Source organism: Empidonax traillii, unplaced genomic scaffold (genome assembly GCF_003031625.1).
Source record: "Empidonax traillii isolate 1590-97213 ecotype Southwest subspecies unplaced genomic scaffold, ASM303162v1 scaffold282:size975252, whole genome shotgun sequence".
Classification (NCBI taxonomy): Eukaryota; Metazoa; Chordata; class Aves; order Passeriformes; family Tyrannidae; genus Empidonax; species Empidonax traillii.
The window spans coordinates 601,835-625,926 of record NW_020955475.1 but is presented as its reverse complement, the minus strand read 5'-3'; the positions used below and the strand labels follow the sequence as shown (position 1 = coordinate 625,926).

General features: G+C 36.4%; 1 protein-coding gene across 4 annotated transcripts in view; it reads right to left on the bottom strand.

Moving 5' to 3' along the window:
• Nucleotides 1-24,092, bottom strand: part of WWC3 (WWC family member 3) — a 94,321-nt gene that overhangs the window by 38,030 nt on the left and 32,199 nt on the right. For 2 of the 4 annotated variants that reach the window (XM_027890257.1, XM_027890259.1), the window contains exons 2-6: nt 20,359-20,468; nt 15,486-15,689; nt 12,363-12,439; nt 10,430-10,509; nt 4,228-4,357 (exon numbers count right to left, since the gene is read on the bottom strand). In XM_027890257.1, the coding sequence (XP_027746058.1) occupies nt 4,228-4,357; nt 10,430-10,509; nt 12,363-12,439; nt 15,486-15,689; nt 20,359-20,374 (507 nt within the window). In that variant the 5' untranslated portion in view covers nt 20,375-20,468. Of the gene's footprint in view, nt 1-4,227; nt 4,358-10,429; nt 10,510-12,362; nt 12,440-15,485; nt 15,690-20,358; nt 20,469-24,092 lie in introns of those variants that run through there. The other 2 variants (XM_027890255.1, XM_027890256.1) reach the window with 1 other exon arrangement.

Here is a 24,092-nt window from a genome sequence, read left to right as displayed (position 1 = left end):
ACGCAAAAAAAAAAAAAAAAATTCTGTCCTCTCATCAGAAGATGAAGGACAATCTAATGTGAAAAAAAAAAAATAAAAATTTGAAGAGCTGTAGCAATTTATAAATCATAACATAATCAAACTATCTGGTTCTAAAAATACAGATTAAAAAAAAAATCACTAAAACTGCTTAGTCCAGTATCTTAACTACAGAATCAGAGACAAATCCAAAGCACTGCATTGGGAAAAGGCTGACTCTCAGGACTCTCAGTGGTTCTGACCACTGGTGATTTGCAACAAGCCCAGGTTACTGTCCATATCTAATTATCAGGAGATTTCTCAAAGTGCAGTTTAAAAAGGATAACATAGCAATGCTGCTTTTTCTTACAACAAATTCAACTAATGGAGTCCAGAAATGAACCTGTGTAACAACTGTTTGCTACTGACAGGAACAGCAAGGCCACTCTGAAGTTGAAGGCATCTGGTTTCAGAGCCTAGGAAGCATCTCATAGGATGGAACTGCAGCAGGCCTGAAACTGGCCAGAAAAAGCATCTTCTTCTGGTGGCCTCCATTTCCACCATACATGGTCATAGAATCATAGAATCAGATGGGTTGGAAAGGACCTCTGAGATCATCAAGTCCATCCCTTCACTCTCATATAGCAGTCTCTCCCTCAGGCCAGCCTCCACTGGAGATGAAAAAGAGGGAAAACACAAAGTCTGGTATAGGATGAATAAACAAGTAGGTTCCTGGCTACAAGGAAGGTTTCTGTGTTCTTCCCTGACACCCCTTAAGGTGGAGAAAGGAAAGGCAGAGTCATAGGTACACACCACATGTCAGAGGGCAGAGTCATAGGTACACACCACATGTCAGAGAGCACGTGCTGCTCCCTCCTCAGTCTCTCTCTGCTCTTACTACAGCGTCTGAGTGGGGCTGGAATTTCATGCTCAGCATTGGCAAGGATGGAGGACAGTGCAGAGCAATGCCGGACGTGCCGGCCTCCAGAAACCTTACTTGTCCTGGATCCTCCAAAAAAGCCAGCTCTTCTGCCACCTCCCAATTGAACTGAGCCATCTTAATATGAAGGACAAACAAAATATTTTCTTCTCAGTTCTGAGACAGCAAAATTCAATTTCAAGTTACACTGCCACATTAACTTACATCTATTGCACAGGTGACTATGCCCTAGGGCAAGCATAAACGCCTTGAGTCCTTATAGTTGGGTGAATGAAAACACAGCCACCAGCAAACCTAACATGGAAAATTACAACCCAAATTAGCATGCTTTTAAGCAGAAAAAAATTTACATAAATTGCTAGGAGTAATTTCCTCACCAGCTATATGGAGGAATCCATCTTTCATCTAGAGTTTAGGAACTGTTTATTGCAGTCCCACAGAAACTACCAGAGAGCCTACTGTTAATGTGAAGTTCTAGGCACAGCAGCCCAGACTTACACAAAAAGAGATAAACGAGCACTGTCACTTCATCATTGTCTGTTACCATCTGATTTGGGAGCTCTCTGCACAATTTCAGTGCAGTTCCTATCTAACCTATTTAGCCAATCTCACTGCTACCAAAAAGAAAGGAAAGGAAAAAAAAAGAAAAAAATAAAAATAAAAGGAGAAGGGAAAAAAAAAAGACAAATTCCTGTGTTTTTCAAGGATAAAGGATGATATTTTAAAAGCACATGCACACTGGAACAGAAAAAAAGTATGAAAGAGACGAGAAGGAGAGACAAACAAATTGCTTTCAGGAACCTAACCATACACCTTTATTATTCAATCTTATATAAAAATTTCACCCACTGTTTTGGAACACTGACACTGCATGTTTGGCTTTATTTGTAACCACAGCATCCAGTTTAAATCTGACCACCCTCTCCTTCCCTCGTCAACCTTTTCTCCCACACAACCAAATCTAATTTTCATATTTCTACAGCAGCTACAATTTTCCACGCACCTACACAAGACTGAGTCACTTCTACTATGTTTAGTTCTGTTGCTTACACTGGCCCCATCTATTTCCTTTCTCTGAAATAAATCCCCATCTTTTTACACAATACTTCAAACTCCTCTATTAACAAATTTCAAACCAAAAAAAGATTTCATAACAAAGTTTGTTTTACCAGCAACAGCTTTAAAATGTAGCATCTTCAAGGACAAAACTATTTCAATATTGATAGTAAATTAAAAATCAAATTCTGAACTCATTAGGAAGATATTTAAAATAGATTTGCCCTTGTTAGACAAAGCTAAATAAATCCAGAACAATAATCTTCAAGTAATTATAAAAAGCACAAGCACAGATAACTATGGTGTCAACAAAGATTATTTTTTTGTCAAAATTAAAAAAGTATCAGGCAGAGAGCTGGATATTTTTGCAGAAGTTGGCAGAAATACACAACTTTTACAACTGTAGATGTCGCAAACTATGGCATTTAATTCCTTATTACCACTTCAACAAAACATAGAGAACTGTTTTGCATGCTACACTCCTGGGGGAAGCTATTTTCTAGATTGTCCTGGACTATACGTCTATTATTGGATGCTATCACAACAGATTCATTAAAAAAATGATACTTCCTAGACTCATATTTCCTGTATTTCACATAGACCCATGAAGAAGTATGAAACACTTTTCATTTTTGCTTCTGTCTTGTGCAACCTCTGCATTCTGGTTCTGGGAGTATTGCCCAATCCTTGATGCCAAGCTTGATCCCAGACAGATTCTAACTCCCTCAACACTCTATTTAAAGAAACTGCAAGTGCACCTAGGGTTGGGTTAGCATATATGATTGTCAGCACCTCAATGTTTACGGCTGAATTTACTGCCACTGAGGGCCAAAAATGTTAGGAAAAGAGTGGGGGGAAAAATGTATTGGGGGAGTGAAAACAAGGCCAGTAGTTAGGTTGCTCCAAGATCTCACACTTAAGTCTTTATATCACCAGTTCGTTTCCTAAAATGTGTGTTACCGTATCCACAAAGAACTGCCTTTCTAATAATTTCTTGCTAGCCAGGTATGTGGCAGGCTGAGAATCACTTAAAAACTTGGCCAACCCAAAATATCAAATATGTTAAAAGCTGCCAAGGCAGAAACTTTTCATAGTAACTTAAGTGTTCTGTCTACTTGAACAAGGATTTGTGGTCCATCAAATGACCTTTGTGTAATGCTTTGGTGACTGAATAATTGTATAACTATGGAAATTAATTATATGTAGATTATAAGCTACCTATATCATTTAACAATTAAAAAAAAAAAAAAGAAAAAATTCAAAAAACTACTGCAGAGAAAACTGAAAGAAAATGTTTGAGTAGCAATATTTAGTACAGTTCCAAAACTTTAGATAATAAATGTCTTTTTCCATACAGATGTTTGAAGTCTGGGTGAAGATAATTGTCCTTATCACCTCTCTGTATCTGCAGCATATTTTACCAAGTCTGTATTGAAGTCCCTGTGGTGGCACAGGCTCATTTTCCTCTGATCAAGCCCCTATCACATTAATAGCACAGACACACAACTGAGAGCTCAAAGTGGGATGCAGAATCCATTTAAAAATGAGACCACTACTCAGGCATGTATCTCCCCTCAATCCTCATGCTCAGATTCATTAAATAATTTTAAGGTTTCGTTTTGGTTTCTGTATACACTGTATTTAATCATAATCTTTAGGGTTTTGCGAGAACATTTTAAATTAACGTGTGCTTTGATGTGGGTACTTCAGAGTTTAGGGCAAAAAGTGACATTGTAACACAGAGATACAGTTTTGTGAAATACTTAGGAAAGGAAAAACATGGTTGACATGGTAAGCATTTTAACACATGAATTCTCAAACTTACTTCATTATAGGTAATACAAAGAGACATTACACAAAACGAAAAACAAATATTGCAAAACAAAGATTTTCTTTTTTTTTTTTTAATTCAGCACAGTTACTCCATAGCAGCCTTAGACATAGCAACAATGGAAAACTATATTCAAAAAAGACATTGATCTAAATGTAACTTAGGTAACTACATTACCTAAGATAAAAATACAAAATGTATATAAAACTCTGAGTTCACACTATAGAAAATGACTACTTACCTTTTTTGAGCTGCTTGATATTGGTAATTATCAAACAGAAAAATCAGTTTAGGGCACCCTACTTCATTATTTAAACTCGGTAAACTCAATGCAATCCCTAACAAGAAAACAACAGTACTTAATTACTATTTAGCAGCTATTTGTTCAATAGTATATTTTTACCTGCATAAGGTCCTGCCTTTCTTTTTCACCTGTGCATATAGCTTTCTTTATGGTTCGAAGTTCACTCATTATAGCTTGTGCTTCATCCAGTCTATAATTTGTATGAGCATTTGACATCTTACGATCAATCCTGTTCAAAAGATTAAGACAAATTCAGGAATTTTCACACAATTAGAAAACACATAAACTTCTTATGACCGCTTGCTTATTCATGTTCCACTTTATTTTCAGGAATAAAATTATACTCTCTTCAGAACTAACACAGCACTCAATGCCAAGTCCGCTCTAAAGACAAAGCAAAGCAATTATCTACCAAGGTTCTTCAGAAGCAACAAATTTCCTCAGTCCTAACACAGAGCTTTCTGCAGGCAATGTCTGTGGCCTGTTTCAAGCAACAAAAGTAAAATCAACCTAAAACTAACCTACATGGTTCTAACTCAAAAGATAAGGTAGCAGTCTAGCTGTCACATTTTCCATGCAGCACTACACATCGCAGCATCTCTTCCAGGACTTTTGTATGATCTTGCTTTAGAAGTTTCTAGCAAAGGCTACTCATTTTCTCAGAATGAAAATTTTAATTTCTAAAATTTTATTACAAATGCTTTCCTGCTCTTTAAGGATCTTTGACTATCTTTTCTGTAAGACATCATAATCCTGCACAGAAAAACACAACCTGGAACTATCCCAGAAGATTTTAAATGTAAACTCGGCAAAGAGCAAGAGCTCTAATATGACACAAGGTTGAAGTACTACTGATGTTCCCATCCTGACATAAAAGACTCTCAAATGGAACATCTACTGGTTGAGTTTTCAACCTTTTTTCCAGAAATTCCCAACAGTAAAGGACAATATACGAGGATGCAGAAGCATAATGCAGTGTACTGTCTTGATAATTTGCTTAGATTTATAGATAAAGAACAAGACAAGAGAATAATCATTTGGTCCTGGATTTACAACAAATTGCTATAGGGTTTTAACAGGTTTCACAGATTGTCCATAGCAATTAGTGAAACTCATGTTACGTTTCAGTTAAAATATTAAAAACTCAGTTTTCCTGTTAATCTAGCATAGGAAGTGTGCATGTAGAAAAAAGGAGGTACGTGTAATGGTGCTTAAGCCAATGCTCAGAGTAAACATCTTCAGGAAGAGGTGTATCTGGTTAACAGAATTAAAGATAAAAACATACAATGGTCATTACAAATGGGAACCAGTTTTTAAAAAGATCTAGTAGGAGAGGGCATGCTATACATATAGGACAAGAATATCCAAACTGTATTTACAATACTGAGAATAACTGAAAGTTTCAAGGTAGGTATTATGTTACACTAAGAGTATCAACAACACTCAGCATGTTCTGCCAGTTAAATACAATCAGTGAAATTCCACTTGCATCCGATTACTTGCTTTAATATTAAAATTTTAAAATGAAAAATCAAAAGGCTTGAATGAAAATCCTGTGGTTTTATTGTGCAGCTCACAATACTTAATAAAAAAAAAAAAAAACCACAGGTTGGATTTCTATGGTTTTGGTTTGGTTTGTTTTTTTCAGATAGTTCCTGCTTTTGGAGACAACACAAAATAAGTCTGAACATCAAGATTTCAACTTAAACAAAAATTCTGCCATGTTACATAAGAAAATATATAAACTTTTATGATTATTGGTTCAAGAACAAGAAAGGACTTAAAAGTCATGTGGAATTAAGTTGGGGTTTTTGTTAGGTTGGTTTTGTTTTCCTTTTAATCTTCACTAATTTTTAGTTAAAGTTCTGAAAAAATAAAACTATGGTAAAACAACTAATCCAATTCACTAAAAATACAATTCACAAAAAAACAATTTCATCCAAACATTGGACACAAAAATGCCTCATTATACTCATTATACTGTTTGCTAGGACCGAGGTGGCACTTCAGGAAAAGGAAATCATTTAATGTCAACCAGATTTTTGTCCAGTAATCCACATATTCATGTTCCTGGATGTCACTTTGGAGCCCAGCTTATGAATCAAAATTTGTTTAAGGAAAGAATCGGAAATACTGCCAAAAGTATTTAGGCTTAAATCAGTATTGCTGTCATGACTTAAGTAGCTTACAAAATTACTTGTCATTTATTGTCTTTTTTTTTTCTTTTTTCATAAAGATTTATTTTTGAAAGGCATGGAGTTAACAGCAGTCTTCCATTTTATTAATGAAAAATAGCATGATACAAATATAGATCAGACCTTTATATGAATAGAAAAAATATTCAACTAATACACAAAAATATATGTTTTCTGAGGAAGATGTTTCTAGGAGACATAGACTATTAATATGCTTCAGCCCTATAGGGCAGATTCTGTGTTCCTCCATTTTCCTCCACATGCTCTCAAACACACAAGACTCCCCCCATCCTCACCAAAGCACAGGTCTGTACTTGAGTTAAAATCTGATTCTAAAGCTTTTGTCAGGTCTCCTATCCTCTAAATTAGTCTGTAGCTACAAATCGTTTAGCCAGTCTTAATTCCCTGTCACTCCCAACTTCTCACAGTGTTCACTCCGCTCTCATGGCCAACTGGCCAATTTTCATTTCCTTTGTTGCTAAACGCCTTCTTCCTCCAAAATTCCTGCCGGGGAGCAGAAGGGTCACTGAAAACACAGGGGAGGAGGAACTGCTGTCAGGCCAGAGGAAGGAATTCTTTCCAGAAAGGGCTCATATTTAACCCTGCAACTCTGGACTGTGACAGGATCAGACACACCTTGGGGCAAAGGCTCTGGCAGAGGCCAAGGAACACCATCCTGCAGGGAGTGGATCTCTTCAGGCTTTTACAGCTGAGCTCTACAAAGTCTCCAATGGACAAACACAAACTTTGATGTCCAAAGGTTTATCACAACATTGCCAAATATAGATGAAACTGTAGAAAGTACAGCCCTGATAAAAGCAGCATTACAGAGACTGAAATTTTGACTGAATTGAAGTCGTAGAGGTATCCAAAAATCCTTCAATCCTGTCTCCCCCCCCACAAAACCCCACTTCTCTATAGTCGTTTTGTGGTTTTGTTTTCTTTTTATTCTCTTTAAAGATGGCTAAGCCATTTTATTAAAATTAAAAAGAACAGAAAACAAAACACAGTCCAAGGCAGACACTGTACATGGAAAATGTCAATGCAAGAGATTTGTATTTAACAAAGGCATTTGAATTAGAGAGCAACATAAACTGATGGAAATACTGAGGAACCTAACCACTATCATCACAAAAGTTCTCTCTTCTCTGAGAACTATGCCCAGGAAAGGTTGCACAGGGAGTCACTTGGCAGCAGGTTTCAATACCTGCTCATAATGCCATTCTGGTAAGACTTTCAAAGCAAACATTCAGCCAGATGTTAAGCCACAAGTGTGACAGCTCCCAATATTGTTCTTGGCTGATACTTGAAATAAAGTGATGAACGTGGCTGTAAAAAACCTGAACAGGATGCATGCCATTTGCAGTCTGGCCATTACTTGAAGATTTGACCTAGCGCAAAAAGGAAGAATTACACAGACCAAAAACTTAGGAAAAATAACAGAAGTGGGAAATATCTGAGGTGCAATAACCTTTAAAAAAGGGGGATGGAGAGGCAGAAATCAGCATTATTGTTTTAAAGATGGAGTCAATATGTTTTTAGACCATACACTTACTTTGAGGATATGCAAAAACTAAACTACTTCAGCCTTGGTACTTGACCCTTCTCTCCCGACAAATAAAAGAGCTAGGGTAGAGATCACCCAGGGAAAAGCTAGAGCACAGGCTTTTAACCTGATTTGCCTACTGAGTATACAAGGAGAAAAACTCCTCTCTTCAGTTTTCAGTGCAAGTACTCTCCAAATTGGCTCACTTCCTACTAGAAGCAAAATACTCAAAAGAAAGCACGTATCTCACCAGAAAGGAAAACAAAAAAATTACTTTAAGACACAAACCAAAAACAAAACCACAAGTCCCTTTCACAAGTGAAGAAGTCACTGCAGAGAGCAGAGCTCAGCAAGGCACAAACACTGAGAGAAATTCACTGCAACTCCAGACAACACACAGGCAAAAGGTTCTCCCCAGCTTCAGCAAGCAATGACAAGTGCCACCCAGTGCACGGATGGGACAGAATGTGACTGTACCAACAGCAGCAATGGCAGCACTGAAGCTTCACATTGTCATGCTTGAACTTTTAAACTAGATGATTAGAGTGACCCATTGATGAATCAGATATGCTTTAAAATAATTCTTCTCCTGAATGTCTCTCCTATAACCCCATCCTATAGCATGGGCAACTTGACTTGGGCTATATCCAAGATTAACATTTGTATTCTTAATCATTTGCAGACTTTACTTCTCAAAAAGTTGCACTACTTTGCTGGACTATCTTAAATGAATTATACTAATTAAAACAATCTTGAGTTTCAAATGGCCTTCAAATACTTTCATCATCCTAGTCAAGTGGTTAGTCCTTTTATAAAACAATTGAACCTATACCCTTCAAATAACCCAAAAACCAGAAGAAGGAAAACAAATAAAGAAAGCAGAAAAGGCAAGGCAATTCTTACTCAAAGAAAATATGAGTAAGAATCTTAATACAAAATTGCATTTGTTCTGTTACTGCTTACATATCTAGGTCATCATATTGAGACACTGACTATACATAAAATATTACTTAGTATATCAAAATAGCAAACACATCTGAGTGCTTTAGTTTACCAATTTTCAGTTAATATCACACATTAACAATTCCACTAAGTACCTATAAATTCTTCAGTAAAAACATAGTTATGCCTGAAAATCATTACATTATATCTGCAAATGAAGAATTTTGGTTGAACAAGTTTTCTTTTCTGAAACTTTTCAAATGCTTTATAAAACAAAAGCGCCTTGTAACTGATTAAAGAAAAAACAAAACAAAAATCAAAGACACCAAAAATATGAAGTGCCTGGGTTACTACTCCCTCTTCTTTAAAGGTAAAATCTTAGTTATATTGTTTTGTTAATGTAGTACCAATCAAAACCAAAACTGGAAAATAAGCAGCTTAACTGCTCCAGGATCCCTGGAACTTTGTCAGAATTCCTGAAGTGAAAGTGTGAGCCCATGCTTTTTAGCACCAATGCAATAAATCCAAAGCTTCAAAATATTTCTGCAGATACTGTACTTATGCTGTAAAATGAATTAGACATGCAACAGTTCCAACATTTGCAGGAAGCTCCTGCATTAGGCAGTTCGTTAATATGCATGCTGGAAAAAAGGCCAAGACTTCTAAAGGCACAGCCACATATCCAAGGCAAATCCAAGTGCTGTTTAAGCTCTTGGTCTAGCCCCTGGCCTCGCTGAACAGATCTGCAAGTCGTAACAACCTGTGTTTACCTGCCATCTTCTCTACGGCCTGGCAACCTCTCACCCTATCCCAGCAGGAATCCTGTGTATGTGCTACATGTGTAGGTGACTAAACAGCACAGAAGTCACTCAGTTCTCAACTGATGTCCTGCTGGAAGAGTGGCAGGGAGAGTGTCACCACACCATTTCACAGTTTTTGACACTGAACACACAGCAAACAGGTCACGGGCTGCCTAATAGCCCTGGGAGCAGTGGGATATTGCCTGAGCTTCCTTTCCTTGCTGGGAGGGGACAAGGGGTCACAGTTACATGCAGTCATTTTGCACACAGGTAGCAAAATCCAAGCTCCCACAGACCACCAGATTTACGGTACAGGCACAAATCAGCTACATTGTGCAGAAGGAGATGGCCTGATTGCCAGGTAAAAGGAAGTAGCAGTGTTGTGGTGTACACTTTTTCCCCCAGGAGAAGTACTGTGCCCAGCCAGAAAGCCTTGGCACTGCTACAGGAAAACGACTCCACAGCATGGTGCTTTGGGCTGTGCTCCAGGCAGTAGATATTTCCAGAAAACATTTGGAAAGTATTTTAAAAATCTAATTCCACTTTGACAATATCTTCAGGAAGAGTTAAAGAACAGGGCCTATAAAACTATTCTTGCATATGAATCTATGAACTCACCACTCCAACCAATTCTATCCAACACTTCTTCCATCCTTTCACATTGCTCTCACCCTGCATTATTACCACAGTAAAAAGTCTGAAGCAAAGCATTTAACTTTTTCTTTTTGGCAACATATTTTCTAAGAAATTAATTCCAAGACAAATTTTTAAAAACACATAATAATAACAATTTTTCCTCCCACAAACTCTCAACTTACTCTTGTAGAGTTTCCACTCCTTTTTCTTTATATTGCAGCTCCTGCTTCATCTGTGCCAATTCCCGTTTTAGCCTAGAAAGCTGAAAATAAAATAACTTAAAGTAATAATATGCAACAGAAGCTTCCATAAAAAATAACTGGGTTTAAATATAAAATTTTAAGCTACTTCAAAAAACTCGAAGTGATAAGTTTTCTTCGTTTTTTTGCTTTAAAATCTTCATTAAAGTAACAGGACTTCCTAAAATATCATAAGATCCAATCAAACAGTAGTCACAACAGTCAACTTTTAAAGTATCAATTTCCTCATCTATTTTATCATGTTTCTATCTCCAACAGCTTATGCTAACAGCATGTTTCAATCCATAGAACTTTTCTTCTCCCTTCATAGTAGAGACACATCTCAACTGTCTTCATCTCTTTAGTCAACTTTAAAAAAGCCTGAACATTCAGTGCTGGTAATTTTTCCATCTGGGAAAACAAAGTTACTGGCAGCAGAACTGGCCTGTGTGAGGGGCTTCACAGCACTTATGGTATCCAGGACTGTCAGAGTCCCACCATGCTGTGTAGCCCTCCCCCATCCCCATTTGTTCTTGCCCTTTTCTCAAAACTCATGGCACCAGCCTCTAAAACACCCCTATACCCTCACCATCTCTTTTAAACACTCACAAGCTCACCAAAAGTAAAATGAAAAAATGCACCACTTAACATCATGTACACAAACACTTTATAGTGCATATTTCATTCTATTTCCTGCAACAACTCAATGGCTATGCACACATTTGGTTGAACATATTATCCCATTCACTTATTAGGTCTTTTTGTTTTAAGATGCAGGAAAAGAGGGAAATAGTCATATAAGTGAAGACCTTGTTTATTTTCTTAAAATAAATAAGAAATAAGGTTTATTTTCTTGTTTAGAATATGCTGACATTTAGAGTATGTAAAACAAGCAAACACTAGTCAAGCATGTAGTAAATATATACAGATAGAATAAATGCCTTTGGAGGGTGGTGAACGGGATTTATTTTCAGAGGCACTCATGTGAAAAGTGGTCACTACAACAAAAATGGAACACTATCCTGCAAAGAGAAGCATTTTTTAATTATTTTGCGAGCTGAGTGCCTAGCATGCTAAAAACCATTTTATCCCTTAAGAAAAAGAAAGGTATTGTTTTTAAATACGTTCTAGAGCTTAATATTATAAACTGCTTTTTATAATTGCTTATGACTTTTACATCAATTTGCTTGAAACCAATGTGCAATATTTATCTCTGTGCTAAAGCATCATGAGAGAAATTCAAGTCAACTATTTTTCCTTCAGCAAACATGATACCAAAACCATGATACTAGTGTTTTTTAAAAATATATAACTATATAAGTATGGAACATTTTTATTACAGAACTGCTTACCACTGTCAGAATACTTGAACTCCTCCCCCTTACAAAGGAGTTCTGGTCAAATTAGCTAAAAAATTCTATTTGGCCAACAGGTCTACTGAATTGTGAAGAGATTTCCAAATAAGTGGCTAAATCTAGAGCTCAGTGGAACCTCACTGAAAATGGGTAAATGGTATGAAGAGAGTGGGCTTGAACTGCATTTAATAACGAAAGAATTTCACTGCAGATTATTTACTACTTGTGGCAGTCGCACAGAGAAAGCAATTTCTGGAAGCCTGGCTGAGCTTGCCTCTGACATCTGTGACAAAAATGTTTACACTTGTAACATGGAAAAAGCATTACTTCGCAAGTCACTGAAACGCAGTTAACGTAGAATCCTTTTAACAGAAAAACAGGTTGGAATAAAAAAGCAGTTTTTTAATACCATATTTCTAAAAATGCATGCAACTTTCAGTGTAAATGCTACAGTAAAACAGTCTCCCTCCCTTCCCCCATGCGTAATTCATATTTTTACAAAATGAAAAAAGACTACTCACTCTGTCACGACGGCTGGCTATTTCTGCTTTAATCTGATATGGGTCATACTTGGTATTAGTTGAAAATCCAGAGAATGCTAAACAGATAGAAAACAACATTTTACTTTTTTTTTGCCCCCCCCCCCTTTAATACACTGGTGGCAGTTTTTCAATAAACAGTTGCATTAATTCTTAGAGTTACAAGTCCTTAGGCTTTAAAATAATCCTCTGTGCTAAAGTACAACTGAAGATTTCCATTTGGCCCACCTGAAACTTTTTTCTTTTGTCCTGAACAATAACTGCATATAGCAGCACTGCATATTCCTAAAAGCAACTAGCTTTTATGACTGGACGGTGGCATTTACTGATGCAAGGAATTAGTGTAATATTAACAACTGATAGCTGCTTTCTAAGTATACTGAATTAACAGTATGATAGGGACTAATGCTTAAAAAAATCCCAATTGTCAGAACAAAATTACATCAGCTAGAAAGAAAAGTTGCCTCCTAAAGCAACAGTGTATGGAACCGACATACACTGTGTCGAGAGCTTACTTGCCAGAGCTTGATTTGTATCTGGAGACGGACAATGATTTCAAGCTATGCCATTACAAGCTAAAGCCTAGAGAGATGAAGTAAAGGTCCTAGAGGAGGCTGGGCAAGAGCAACCATGATTTATAGAGTGAGCCACTCAAGGCAGCACTGGCCCACTGAAAAATGCCTGGTATGTGAGTGGATGGGGTTGTGCTGCCAGACCTTCCATCCTTTTGCATAGCCGAAGGCTGCTGCTTTGAAACCCATATCCATATCTGCGCTGCAGTGAGCCTTTGACTCTTGAAAGACTACTGCAACACCAAGGTCACGTCAAGCGTGCAGAAACTTGCCAAAATGGGTAGTCATGCCTGGACTAATTCTCTAAATCCAGGATTTTCTACGGATTTTTTTTTTTAAGCAGTGCTGATCACAACTGAGTCACAAAACTGCTGCATGGGCACCTCCCTGCCAACCCACAGCCGCTGAGCTCACGCCACCTCCCACTCATGAGCATACAACACTGAGTCAATGGCAGCACCCACAAGCAAAGTGGAGGAAAACACTTTGTCAAGTTTTAGTTCTTTCAATGCAACAACTTGAAACGAGTGGTAGTGGAGGTAAGGATATTCACAATATAAACACCCAACTTTGGTCATGTAATTGCACTCAAATTAGAAGCCTACTATATCTGCACAATAAATGGAGAAGCAAGCATCCCACAGTGGAGTGGAGGAGTCAAATTAAGAAAAACAAGTGGGGAAGAAGCCTCTGGGAATCTTGAGTTGACAGCACAATTAATCCGCAAGGGGAAATTAAAAAAAATTAAAAAAAAAAAAATCATCTGGCTAAATCAGCTCACCTCATTTTCGCAAAACAAATGCATATGACCTTAAACCAACGTAAAATATATTAACACATCTGTAGAAAATTAAAATATTTTTTCATCTCAGAACAAGTGGAAGATTTTATTTAAATGCTCTTACACAGTCTCATTATCAATTCCAGATATACCTAAAAAAACCAAAACTATCAGAGACTATTGAGAAATATAAGTCAATTGACATAGCATTTCCATTTGTTACAGATAAGCTCCAATTTTGTCATCTGAAGCCATATTTTGTAGCCATTCCAAGTAACTTGTTTTTCCAAGAGCTTCAAAAATATGAAAAACAGGTTATATTCTTCTAGTATATTTTCATCTTCAAGAGAAGTTTCTTTCTGTATATTCATCTGAGAAGTAATTCAACAAAATATTCCATAGAACTATCACAAATTTTTTTTTAAAAAAAGCCCACATTCCTAGAAAATTATTGCAATAAATGTCTATTTAGATTTTATAATCTCAAAAAATACTGATGATACTGTCTTTTATCCTATTCCAAGTCTTTAAACAGTAGGTAAACACATTGCAAACAATAATTTCTTTTTAAAAATTTCTTTCTTAGTAAGAAAAAAAATCTTAATACTTCTTAAGACTGAACATAACAGGAAGAAATAAAACTAGTCAAAACTGTTCAGTTGTGTCACAAACTAAATCACGGAACACATGTATTTAAAACTAAACAAAACTAAACAAAAAGATGAGAATCCCAGTTCAACAGTAACAGAGACACTTCAGCCATAAAACACCATTTATTCAGGATTTTGGCATACGTATCAATTGCCTTGGATTAATAAATACCAGTGGATCAGTAGCTAAACACTTCCATCCATGTGCCTGCTTTAGGTCTCCCTCCACAGTCAGGTTTCTTGAATGTTTTCAGAAAAGGTTAAAGCAGAGTTTCCCATTCTTACCAAGTACTTGTCATTTAACAGTAAACTCGCAGTTAAACCAGCACAGTAAAACTCCACTACATTTCCACATGGCTGTTGGGTATATTCACTTAACACACTTCTTTGAACTAGACTGTTTGGCTCTCCAGCAAAGACACCTCTTCCTACTGCATAGTGGTGCAACATCTTTAGAATTCAGGAAACGTGTATCATCTACTTCAAGCTACCAGAGACATCTTAAGAATGAAAAGGGTAGGAAATCAAAGCTCTAAGACCTACGCCACCAATAGCATCACAGGCTGACATTCAAGAATGAGGTGCGCTCAGGAAGTACTGTTTCCTGCTTTGTGGTCAGAGGTGCTCTTGACCACAACAGTTTGTTCCTAACACCTTATAAAGTTGCTAAACAGACCTTGGATCCACATAAGCTTTCCCCTAAGTTGATGGCTTCCACCCATGTTGAGGGTAGAACAATCTATGAGTTTAGGAGTTCAAGTGGGTGGCTGGTCTAGCAACATTCAGTCTTGTCTTCATTGCTTTGCAGAAAGCATCACTACAGCTGGTTCCAAGATGGGCAGAGATGCTAGCTGGGATATATCCCTGTTTAGTGTTACATCCCTGTTTAGCGTTAACATTTTTCCCTGTTAAGTGTATATTCTAACAGAACTAACGGGAAATGAAAGACCTTAAACAGCAGAGTCAAAGGATAGCACCTCACTTTTGTAGTCAGGATCTTCATTCAGAAAAGAATCCGGTGATGGAAACACTACACAGTATTTCTTACACCACAACTCGTGAGAGGCAGGTGGGTAAAATCAAGAAAAGACTATAAACTCACAGCTGGCATAAGAGCGGCTGTCATCCTCACACATTTTGTGCAATTGTTGATATTCTTCTTGGGCTAGTTCAAAACGCTGCTGCTTTATTTGATAAATCTCTTTCTTGGCATTGAGTGCCTCCTGGGCAACTATTAAATATTCCTTCAGCATCCTTTCTTGCTCCCTTCTCCATTGCTCCCTTGGGTCCTCAATTTGTGTGAGCTCTAAGGAGAAAAAATTAAAAGCATTAAAATAAAATTTGTAAGATACTTTATGCTACAAAGTACAAATTATTTTGTTCGTGTCCATTCTCAATCAGCACAGCTAAAACGACAGAGCACAAAATTGCTCCAGCCAGGACAAGAAAAGATGTAGAGTGAAAGAACAGGAAAAGCCTTTTCAAATATAAAAGGCATTTAAATTTGATTCTTTTCTTTACAAACTAGTGCAAGTCCAAAGAAAACAGTATTTTGGCTCTAACCTTCCCCTATAGCCAACTTGAAAATTTTGAGAACTACCAAAAAACCCAGAACCACAAAGGAGAGTGAAAAGTATCTCAACACTTAACCCATAACTGTACAAATAGCTGGAACTACCTTAAGATATTACAAACAACTTTGCAAGTGCAACATCCTGAAAGGTCAGAGACTGCCTCTGCATTCTTAAAAAAAATAAGGTAATTCAACAGAAAAGTCATAACTTTAATCTTGAATCCATAAAGCATTTAAATTGCTTCTCGTTTTGTCTTAAGAAACAGCAGTCTCATGTTTTTACTTTCCAGGGTTTAGAAAAGTTTATATTCAAACACAAATCAAAACCAAGTTTCCACCACAAAATCTTTCCCATACATATATTGATTTTCAAAGTTATTACTGCAAAGCAATCTCTTTGCAGCTGCAAAGGACACATGCATAAAATTCTAAAAAATTATTGGCTCATTTCTTTTCTTTTTGTGAACTTACAGAAATGTTTTATATGAGGATGTCCATGTAAAGTCTCATGTTTAAGCATAATGTTAATTTATGATGATTGAAGTTCTACCAGTAAGAAGTTGATACAGACACAATGTCAGTTTTCAAAGTAATGGTAAAAAGGAGGTAAGCACCTAGCAGTTTTTTCCAAATTTGGTTTCTTATGAGAGATGAAAGTGAGTTATGTTTTGCATTAATCATGAGTACATAATTCAGTATATTGGTGTCAGTGATGAAATACAAAACTGTAAAAGACAGAGTCCAACAGATTAAGAACTCCACTGGTGTCAGGGTCATGCTAGCAACTCTACCATTTGAGAGCCATCTGAAAAGCGTATAAACAAAAACAGAAAGCTCAAAGAGCAGTACTTCCAACAGATTTGCAGATTATTTCCCTAAATAACTTTTAACAGTTGTCCCTTTTCTCTCCTTGCAATTCCTCACACACTGAAACAGTATAAAGATTGTCCCCATCATTCTGCAATTTCTTCCCACATCCCAGGGATCCTTGATTCCCAGCAGCACCTTCTGGCTCCCATGAGCCCAAATTATCTCTGCAGCCAAAGACAGGACGTGCTTTGGCTTGTTCAGTTACCATAAATCTTTCTCTACATGGAGGGTAAGCAGAAGAAAACCAAGTTCAGATGGCTGCCCATCCTTCACTGAGGGCTTGTCAATTTGCAGTGCTATCTCATCTGTCCATAACTACTCCTGAAATCTGTGCAAATTTAATATTCCTAAAACTGTTAATCCCCTATGGAAACTATGGAGAAATTAATAAATCTTTATAAGAGAGACAAGCTGGATCCTAGTAAGAGTTTATTTTTGCATAGGAAATTATTAGTCCTAATGTCAGTAAACAGGCAAGGCCAAGATGTTACGTTCTATCACACATTAAGCTTCTCAGGTCCTTTACTTCAAGGCACTGCATCTTTTATAGAATTATTTCAGAAGCCTTCTGAAAAGCTAGCAGCATTCTTCTGAGGCAGAAAACTTCTTTAGTACAATAGCAATGTTTTCTTCTGTTTTATGAAACTTTGCCCTGGATTTCTAAACAAGTTTGCCACATAACAACAATACTAAAGCTACACTGTATGATAAAATTAACTTCTTCATTTCTTCATAACCAACTAAAAGAACCCAAAACACTATAGTAACTCAAGAACAGCCCTAGACAAATGCAGAGAATATATTATTCCCTCACTGGGGAATGCCCAACTGCTTAAAGGAGACTTCAAAGGCTTCCAAGATTCTGAGGAGGAGGGAAAGGAATTCTGTGGCTGGCAGCCGCCAAGGTTTTTAAGCAATGGTTGGACAAGAGCCAAGAGCAGCTTAGTAAGGGTGTCAACAAAGTACTGGATTTACAGAACAAGATGGAGATCAGGATTGGAAGCACCATTGAGATTTACAGAAGATTCCTCTGTTCCTGGTTTGTTTTGTTGGTTTTTTTTCAATATAAATGGAAAGCTATTGCCTAGAAATCTTTTTCTTGCTTCCTGGGTAAACAAACATTGCAAGAGGTTTAGAAAAATCAGATGTATTGCTGTTTTCTTTTAGAAGGTGCAAGGGCAAAAAGCTTGTGAGAGTGCACAAAGCATGAGAGGTCCCTGGTAAGCACAACTTTAGAAAGACTCTGAATTATCCCTTGCACTTTCTCACAGTATTTCTTGGAACCAAAGCACTTCTAAACTGTTTTGTCAATTAACACAGAACTCCAATGCTGTATAAAGCATTGAACCCAGTCAGATACAAAAGGCAGTTTAAATGTTTTCACGTGAAGCTGCCATTCCAAGCGTTTCATATTCATTTCAGAAAAACATTTCTTTAGCTCCTACACTATCTCTGCCACTTGCCTGACACCATCTCATGATGCACATGATTGTCAACTTATTAGTTCTCACTTCTATAAAGGAAGTTAATGTAGTCTTTTGATTGCTCCCTTTGTTGTCCACAGTTTAAAAACTGGATCAAGTATCCTACTAGTTTTGAATAATGATTATCCACCTATAATATTAACTCTGTCTTCTCTCCTAATATAAATCTTGCTGGTATATGCAAGCACTATATTAGCCTAAGGGTGACAAACCCATTTTGGTGTGATGGTTGAATTACCATTTAGGATAATATCTGTGGGCTGCAAGTAATTAGTTATCATGAAAGAGACTACTTTTGCAACCTTGTTAATTGCTGAATAATTCCTTTTAGTCAGTTCAGCACTGGCCCTATGAAGTTTCTATCCCTCTGTTCATACATCGACTTTATTTCATACCTAATATGATAAGCTTTACTTTCCCAGACCCATTAATATTAATCTTTTCTTTCTGTGTCTACCCACTGAGCATTTGGGAACTCAGTTTCCCTCCGTAAAGACTTTTCTACAATTTTTGCTCTCAACTGCGCAGAAAACAATGCAAGCCAGATCTGACATGCCTACAATGATTAATATCCTTTCTGTAAGTTCAAACTTCATGTCTGTGGACACGCTAATAACACAATCTGAAAAGCAAAAGGGAGCGATTTCTTTTGCATGTGACGGTGATTGCTGTGAAAGATGCCTATCGGTAGCTTTCTTTAGTCACAGTATTGCAATAGGAGTTCATGTTCTACAGGGACTCCTAAAACCTTTTACAATTTAAAAAAGAAAAAAAAAAAAAGGAGTTGCCAATACCCTCTTTTTCCTTTTTTTAAATATGTGCATTCACACACATTTACATACACTGGTGAAAGTGCATTCCGTGACTTCGCTCCAATGTAATCCTCGCTTTTTACTAAACTTCAACATTACTAAAGTTACCATGACAGCAACCCTTAAACTACTGCTTCTTTTAAACACAGTTATTCTAAGAATTAACCAACAATTTGTATTTACTGTCTTCAAATTGTCTTGGTTATCTATCCTTGTGATTAGTGTATTAACAGTTCTTCAAAGTTTGTAATTTAATTAGTGAACTTTGTTAAATTTCACAACAAATAAATACCTGTGTGGGTCAAACAGTACCACGGAAACATTTATTATCAAGTTGCTTGGGTTTTTTAAAATAAGTAATTGTGAAACCACAACACACAAGTAATTCCAAGAATGGCTGGAAGACCAAAACTATTTCTACATTTTTTTATTTTTTAGTTGACTAGATTTCAAGTAGATAGTATTGAGGTGGGTTTTGTAGATTATATTATTTACCACTGCTGTGATAGCCCACATATAAATACTTTCTTCTTTATTCACTCCCCACCAACTGCCAATTCCCACAATATTGAAGGCATTCACTCACTACTGATAGGAAGCTTAATGATAGCAGCACAACAGTAGCAGCAGCAGTAGTACAAAGCTATAAAGACATTTTCTTAAAAGTAGAACTGGCAAACATGCCAGAGAGTGGTGATACAAAGCTCAGCACTAGTCCAAAAGGGAAAACATTAGAAGTTAGTTTCCAAAAGAGACATCTGTTGTCTTTTTTATAGCACTTTGTACTGCATTAAAGCATAAAACAAGCATTGCTTAGGCGAGGATGAGATTACTGTATTTCATGATGTTTCTGATTAAAAGTAAGTACATTTCTCTCCAAACACATTTTGCTTTTCAATACAGAAGAGTGAACTATGGATGACTGAAAAACAGGAAAAATCTTCCTAACTGATGTATGACAAAAAGCAACAACAAAATTATTGATACTTCACAGAATGGCACAGCAAAATTGAAGTTTTATACATATAACTCAATCATAGGTTGTAAAATTCTTTACAAATGCAAGAAGCATAGTGTCCCCATCTGAAAGATGAAAAAACAGATTCTGTAAGAAATTACTTGCATATATTTTCTCACTGTAGCATGAGGTGCACAAATGGTATTGGAAACAAAGTTAGTGCCATCAGTTAACATCAGCTTGCTAGTATTCCTCAAAATAATTATGCATCTACTCACGATTTATGTGGTCCATATAATAAACTCCAATCTGTTGATCGTAAACAGTTTCCCATCCTAAAGGAAGCTCATCACCGACACAGTCAGCAAATGTCAATGGCTTTGTAATCCTGTAAAAACAAAAATAACACAAATAAATACAAAAGGTGCAGAGTTTACAATGCAATGAATGTTATTACCTGTTTTGAAGATACCTCTACCTTTTGATCACAAACTAGTTATGCTGCTTAGGAATGTGCTGATAATTACAAACATACAGTTTCAAAATAAAATTTCATTTAAATATGCTGACAGATACTCCCCAAACAGGTAAGACAAGCTTCTCCCCTCAAGTTTCTATGTATAACAATTTAATTACAATGGCATGCAGTCCTGCCAGTTTTTCTCCCATACCACAAAGAACACAAATGTGAAGCTGGAGTTCACCACTGCTAAAACTACTAGAACCTCTATAGGTTTTAAGTTCTGTAAGGTGAAAAAGCAGGAAAAAGCTTATCCTTAAAAAATAACATAAGACAGCACTATATAACAGATTTCCTCTTTTCATTTACATATTTTCAACTATTAATGATATTGTCTTGGTCCAGACATCCAAATTACTTCCTTTCCCTCAAAAAGAAGAGACAAACAAAAGTCTCTGAAGAATTCTGAAGCAATTAGAGTAGAAATAGTAATTAATATGTAGCAGCATTGCTATCTAGCCCTTAAAATGTCCCACCCATAGATAGGCAAACTCTTGATAGACCAGTGGATAATAGAAAACCAAAACAGCATGTCACTGTTGACAAGAATGTTGAAAATACTGGATTCCAAATTCTACAGGAAGACTTTAGATCGACACTGGTATATCTAGAATGTTAAGGTATATAAAAAACTAGAAAGAACAAATAATCCAAATAAAAAAGCCTTTCCATTCAGTCTAATCATTCCTATTTTCGAAATCATTTTAATCTTTACTTAATCCCTAAGATAATGTTTTCTTCTAAAACCTGCTATAAAGTTCCTTTACTAATATAGTAGTTTCAATGATACATGGGATATAGATCCAACACCTTCCTCATGTATTTGTTGAGGTACTTCTAACACCTAGAATGATGACAACTTTGCAAACCCTAAATATATGCATTAATTTCAGGACTGAGTTAAGTTCAGCATAACCTATGGCATAACACTGTTATTAATAATTCCACCAGTATGTTATAATACCCAATTCAGGTTTAGTGACACCAGATTTAAACTATGCTTACAAATATGTTGCAGAATAGAGAATATTTGCACTTCATCTGATAACACTGATATAAAACAGTAACTCTGTCTGAATTAAAATGTGTCTGTCTTTGAACTTAGAATTCCTTCCCCAAAACAAAACCAAACAAATCCAATGATAAAGCCTTCACATGATAGAAATACCACTAAAGCTACGTTCCAGCTGTTCCAATGGTGCAGTAAGCACACTATTCAACCACTAACAAAAGCACAAAACTTTGCACACAGCAAACAGAAAATTGCATTTACCTGCCTCCTAAAACTAGTGGTACATTACATTAGTATCCTTATAGTGCTCAAAATTAACTGTAGTAAAATAATAAAAGTGTCCTCACTTGTTTCAATGTTTGAATAGCTTTGCACAACAGTACAAAGATCACATTCTGTGAATTCTCCAGCATGTATAAACATTTAGTAAGATGAAGATGTACATAAACTTGTGCATAAATTTGTGTGCCACTTTTTAAAGTAAAAGTTTTCTGTTACCACCAAATACGTAGTTTACATCATGTAATCAAGCAAATCCAAAGCTGCTGCATTCAAGAAAGAAAACGTTACTGTGAGCTGACATATGCACTCTCTCAGTAATTCATCTAGCAGTCAGGCAGACCAAATACTGCCAAAATACTTCTGATCTCCCTGGAATTCAGTCAAATATTAAAAATACAACATGCAGCATTTTTCTTAAACTCCCATAGTCTTGTTCTGAAGACATCATGTTTACAATTTCTCAAAGTAGTCTAGACACTGGCTCCTAAATTACCGCACTATAGACAAGATTTTCTTTGGAATGAGCTATGAGATTTGCTTGCCTGTTATACAAACATACCCTCAACCCTTTATTCATAAATAAAACCTGCACATGATACTCTAACCTTTCACACTACAAGAACTTTAATTCAACGCTCTCCATGATCCCACCAGGGCTCAGACTTTCAGGACAAGGACAATGTTCACTTTTGGGAAAAGGGAGACTGAAGAAAACCAATGCATCTGGTCTAACTGGTTTTCATTCCAATGATATAAAGCATGTGTGAACAGCTTAATTAATGGTTTTGAAGTAAAAATTTTAAGAAAAACACCCCAGCACATAAAAAGTTATCTCCCAGATATTCAGGCCATTATTAACTTCATGTTGCTTGTTTTAAACTATAATCAAAGTTGCTCCAAGTTGGATTCCTGACAAAGCATAATGTTACACTGATTCTCAATTCAGTCACATTTATACCCATATAGCTGAACCTTCATGCAATTAATCCAGATCAAAACATTAAACTAAGAACTGGAAGTTTCTCCCTGTGTTTTGCACTGCTTTAACTAAGAACTGAAAAAATACCTTTTTGGTTTAAGCAGCACAACTCTGAGCACAAGATTACTTTTTTGCCAGTTAGGGGAACTAAGGGTTTTCAGAACAACAAAGACAACATGGAACAGATGCAGATATGTATATTGGAGGTCAGCCACAAATTACAGCGGCAGACTGCTGAAATTAAGTATCTTTTGGAAATACTGCTTTACCCTTTGGGTTTGTTTTTAATTAGCTTACGCATTATAAAATAGAACAGATCTTTTCTGCTTCTATATAAAGAATTGTACAAGGTACAAGTACATCTGCTAAAACATTTCGAAGTATTAAAGACAAAAAGCTTTTGGAAGCATTATAAAGACAAAGACAGAACAAAAATGCTGCCATCTTTAATTAAATAAAAAGCAGGCTTCCCAGATCTGTACTACTCACAGTATAGTAGTAAGAATAATAGCTAGTTGTAAAAAAACAACTAAGGCACTTCTCTGTGATCATAGTAGTAAACAATAACTAAGACATTCACCCCAATCATCTCCTGTTCTTCCCAAAATAACTGATAGACACTAATAAGAAGGTTCTGAACTTCCAGCTGAAGACTCAGAAATTCTCTGGGATCAGTTTACAACATTAACTGGTTGCGGTCACTGAACCTACAGGCCAGGTACGAGTGACAGTTGTCCATGGAGGCCAATTCTGGATAAATCAAAGAACCAACCATAACTTCAGATTAACTTATTTGCTGGTTCTTCATCAACTTGAAAGGTTTATCCTTTCCAAAAGTAAGGATGCTCTTCAGTCCTTAGACACCTAACCTTTTGTGACTCTGAAACCCTTCAGAAGCAAACCCAGAATCATGTAAATCTTCCATAACCCAAATCCTTCACATCAAACCAAGACACAAAAATCTTTGAGCAACATTGTGCACCTTGGATCTGTCACTTCTAACTCTGCCCAAATTCCATGTTTTCGCTAAGGAGAAATAAAAGTCCAGTATTTGCATGCAGTAAAACAGACACATCTAAACCCCCAAGTTTTAATAACATTTTCTCTGCATCAATTACCAGGCTAAACAGTTAGAATACAGAAATTAAAGAGCAAAATAAAACCAAATATATGACTAAACTAAGAGATGTTTTTCCTCCTCCTTGCATACTTTTTCATA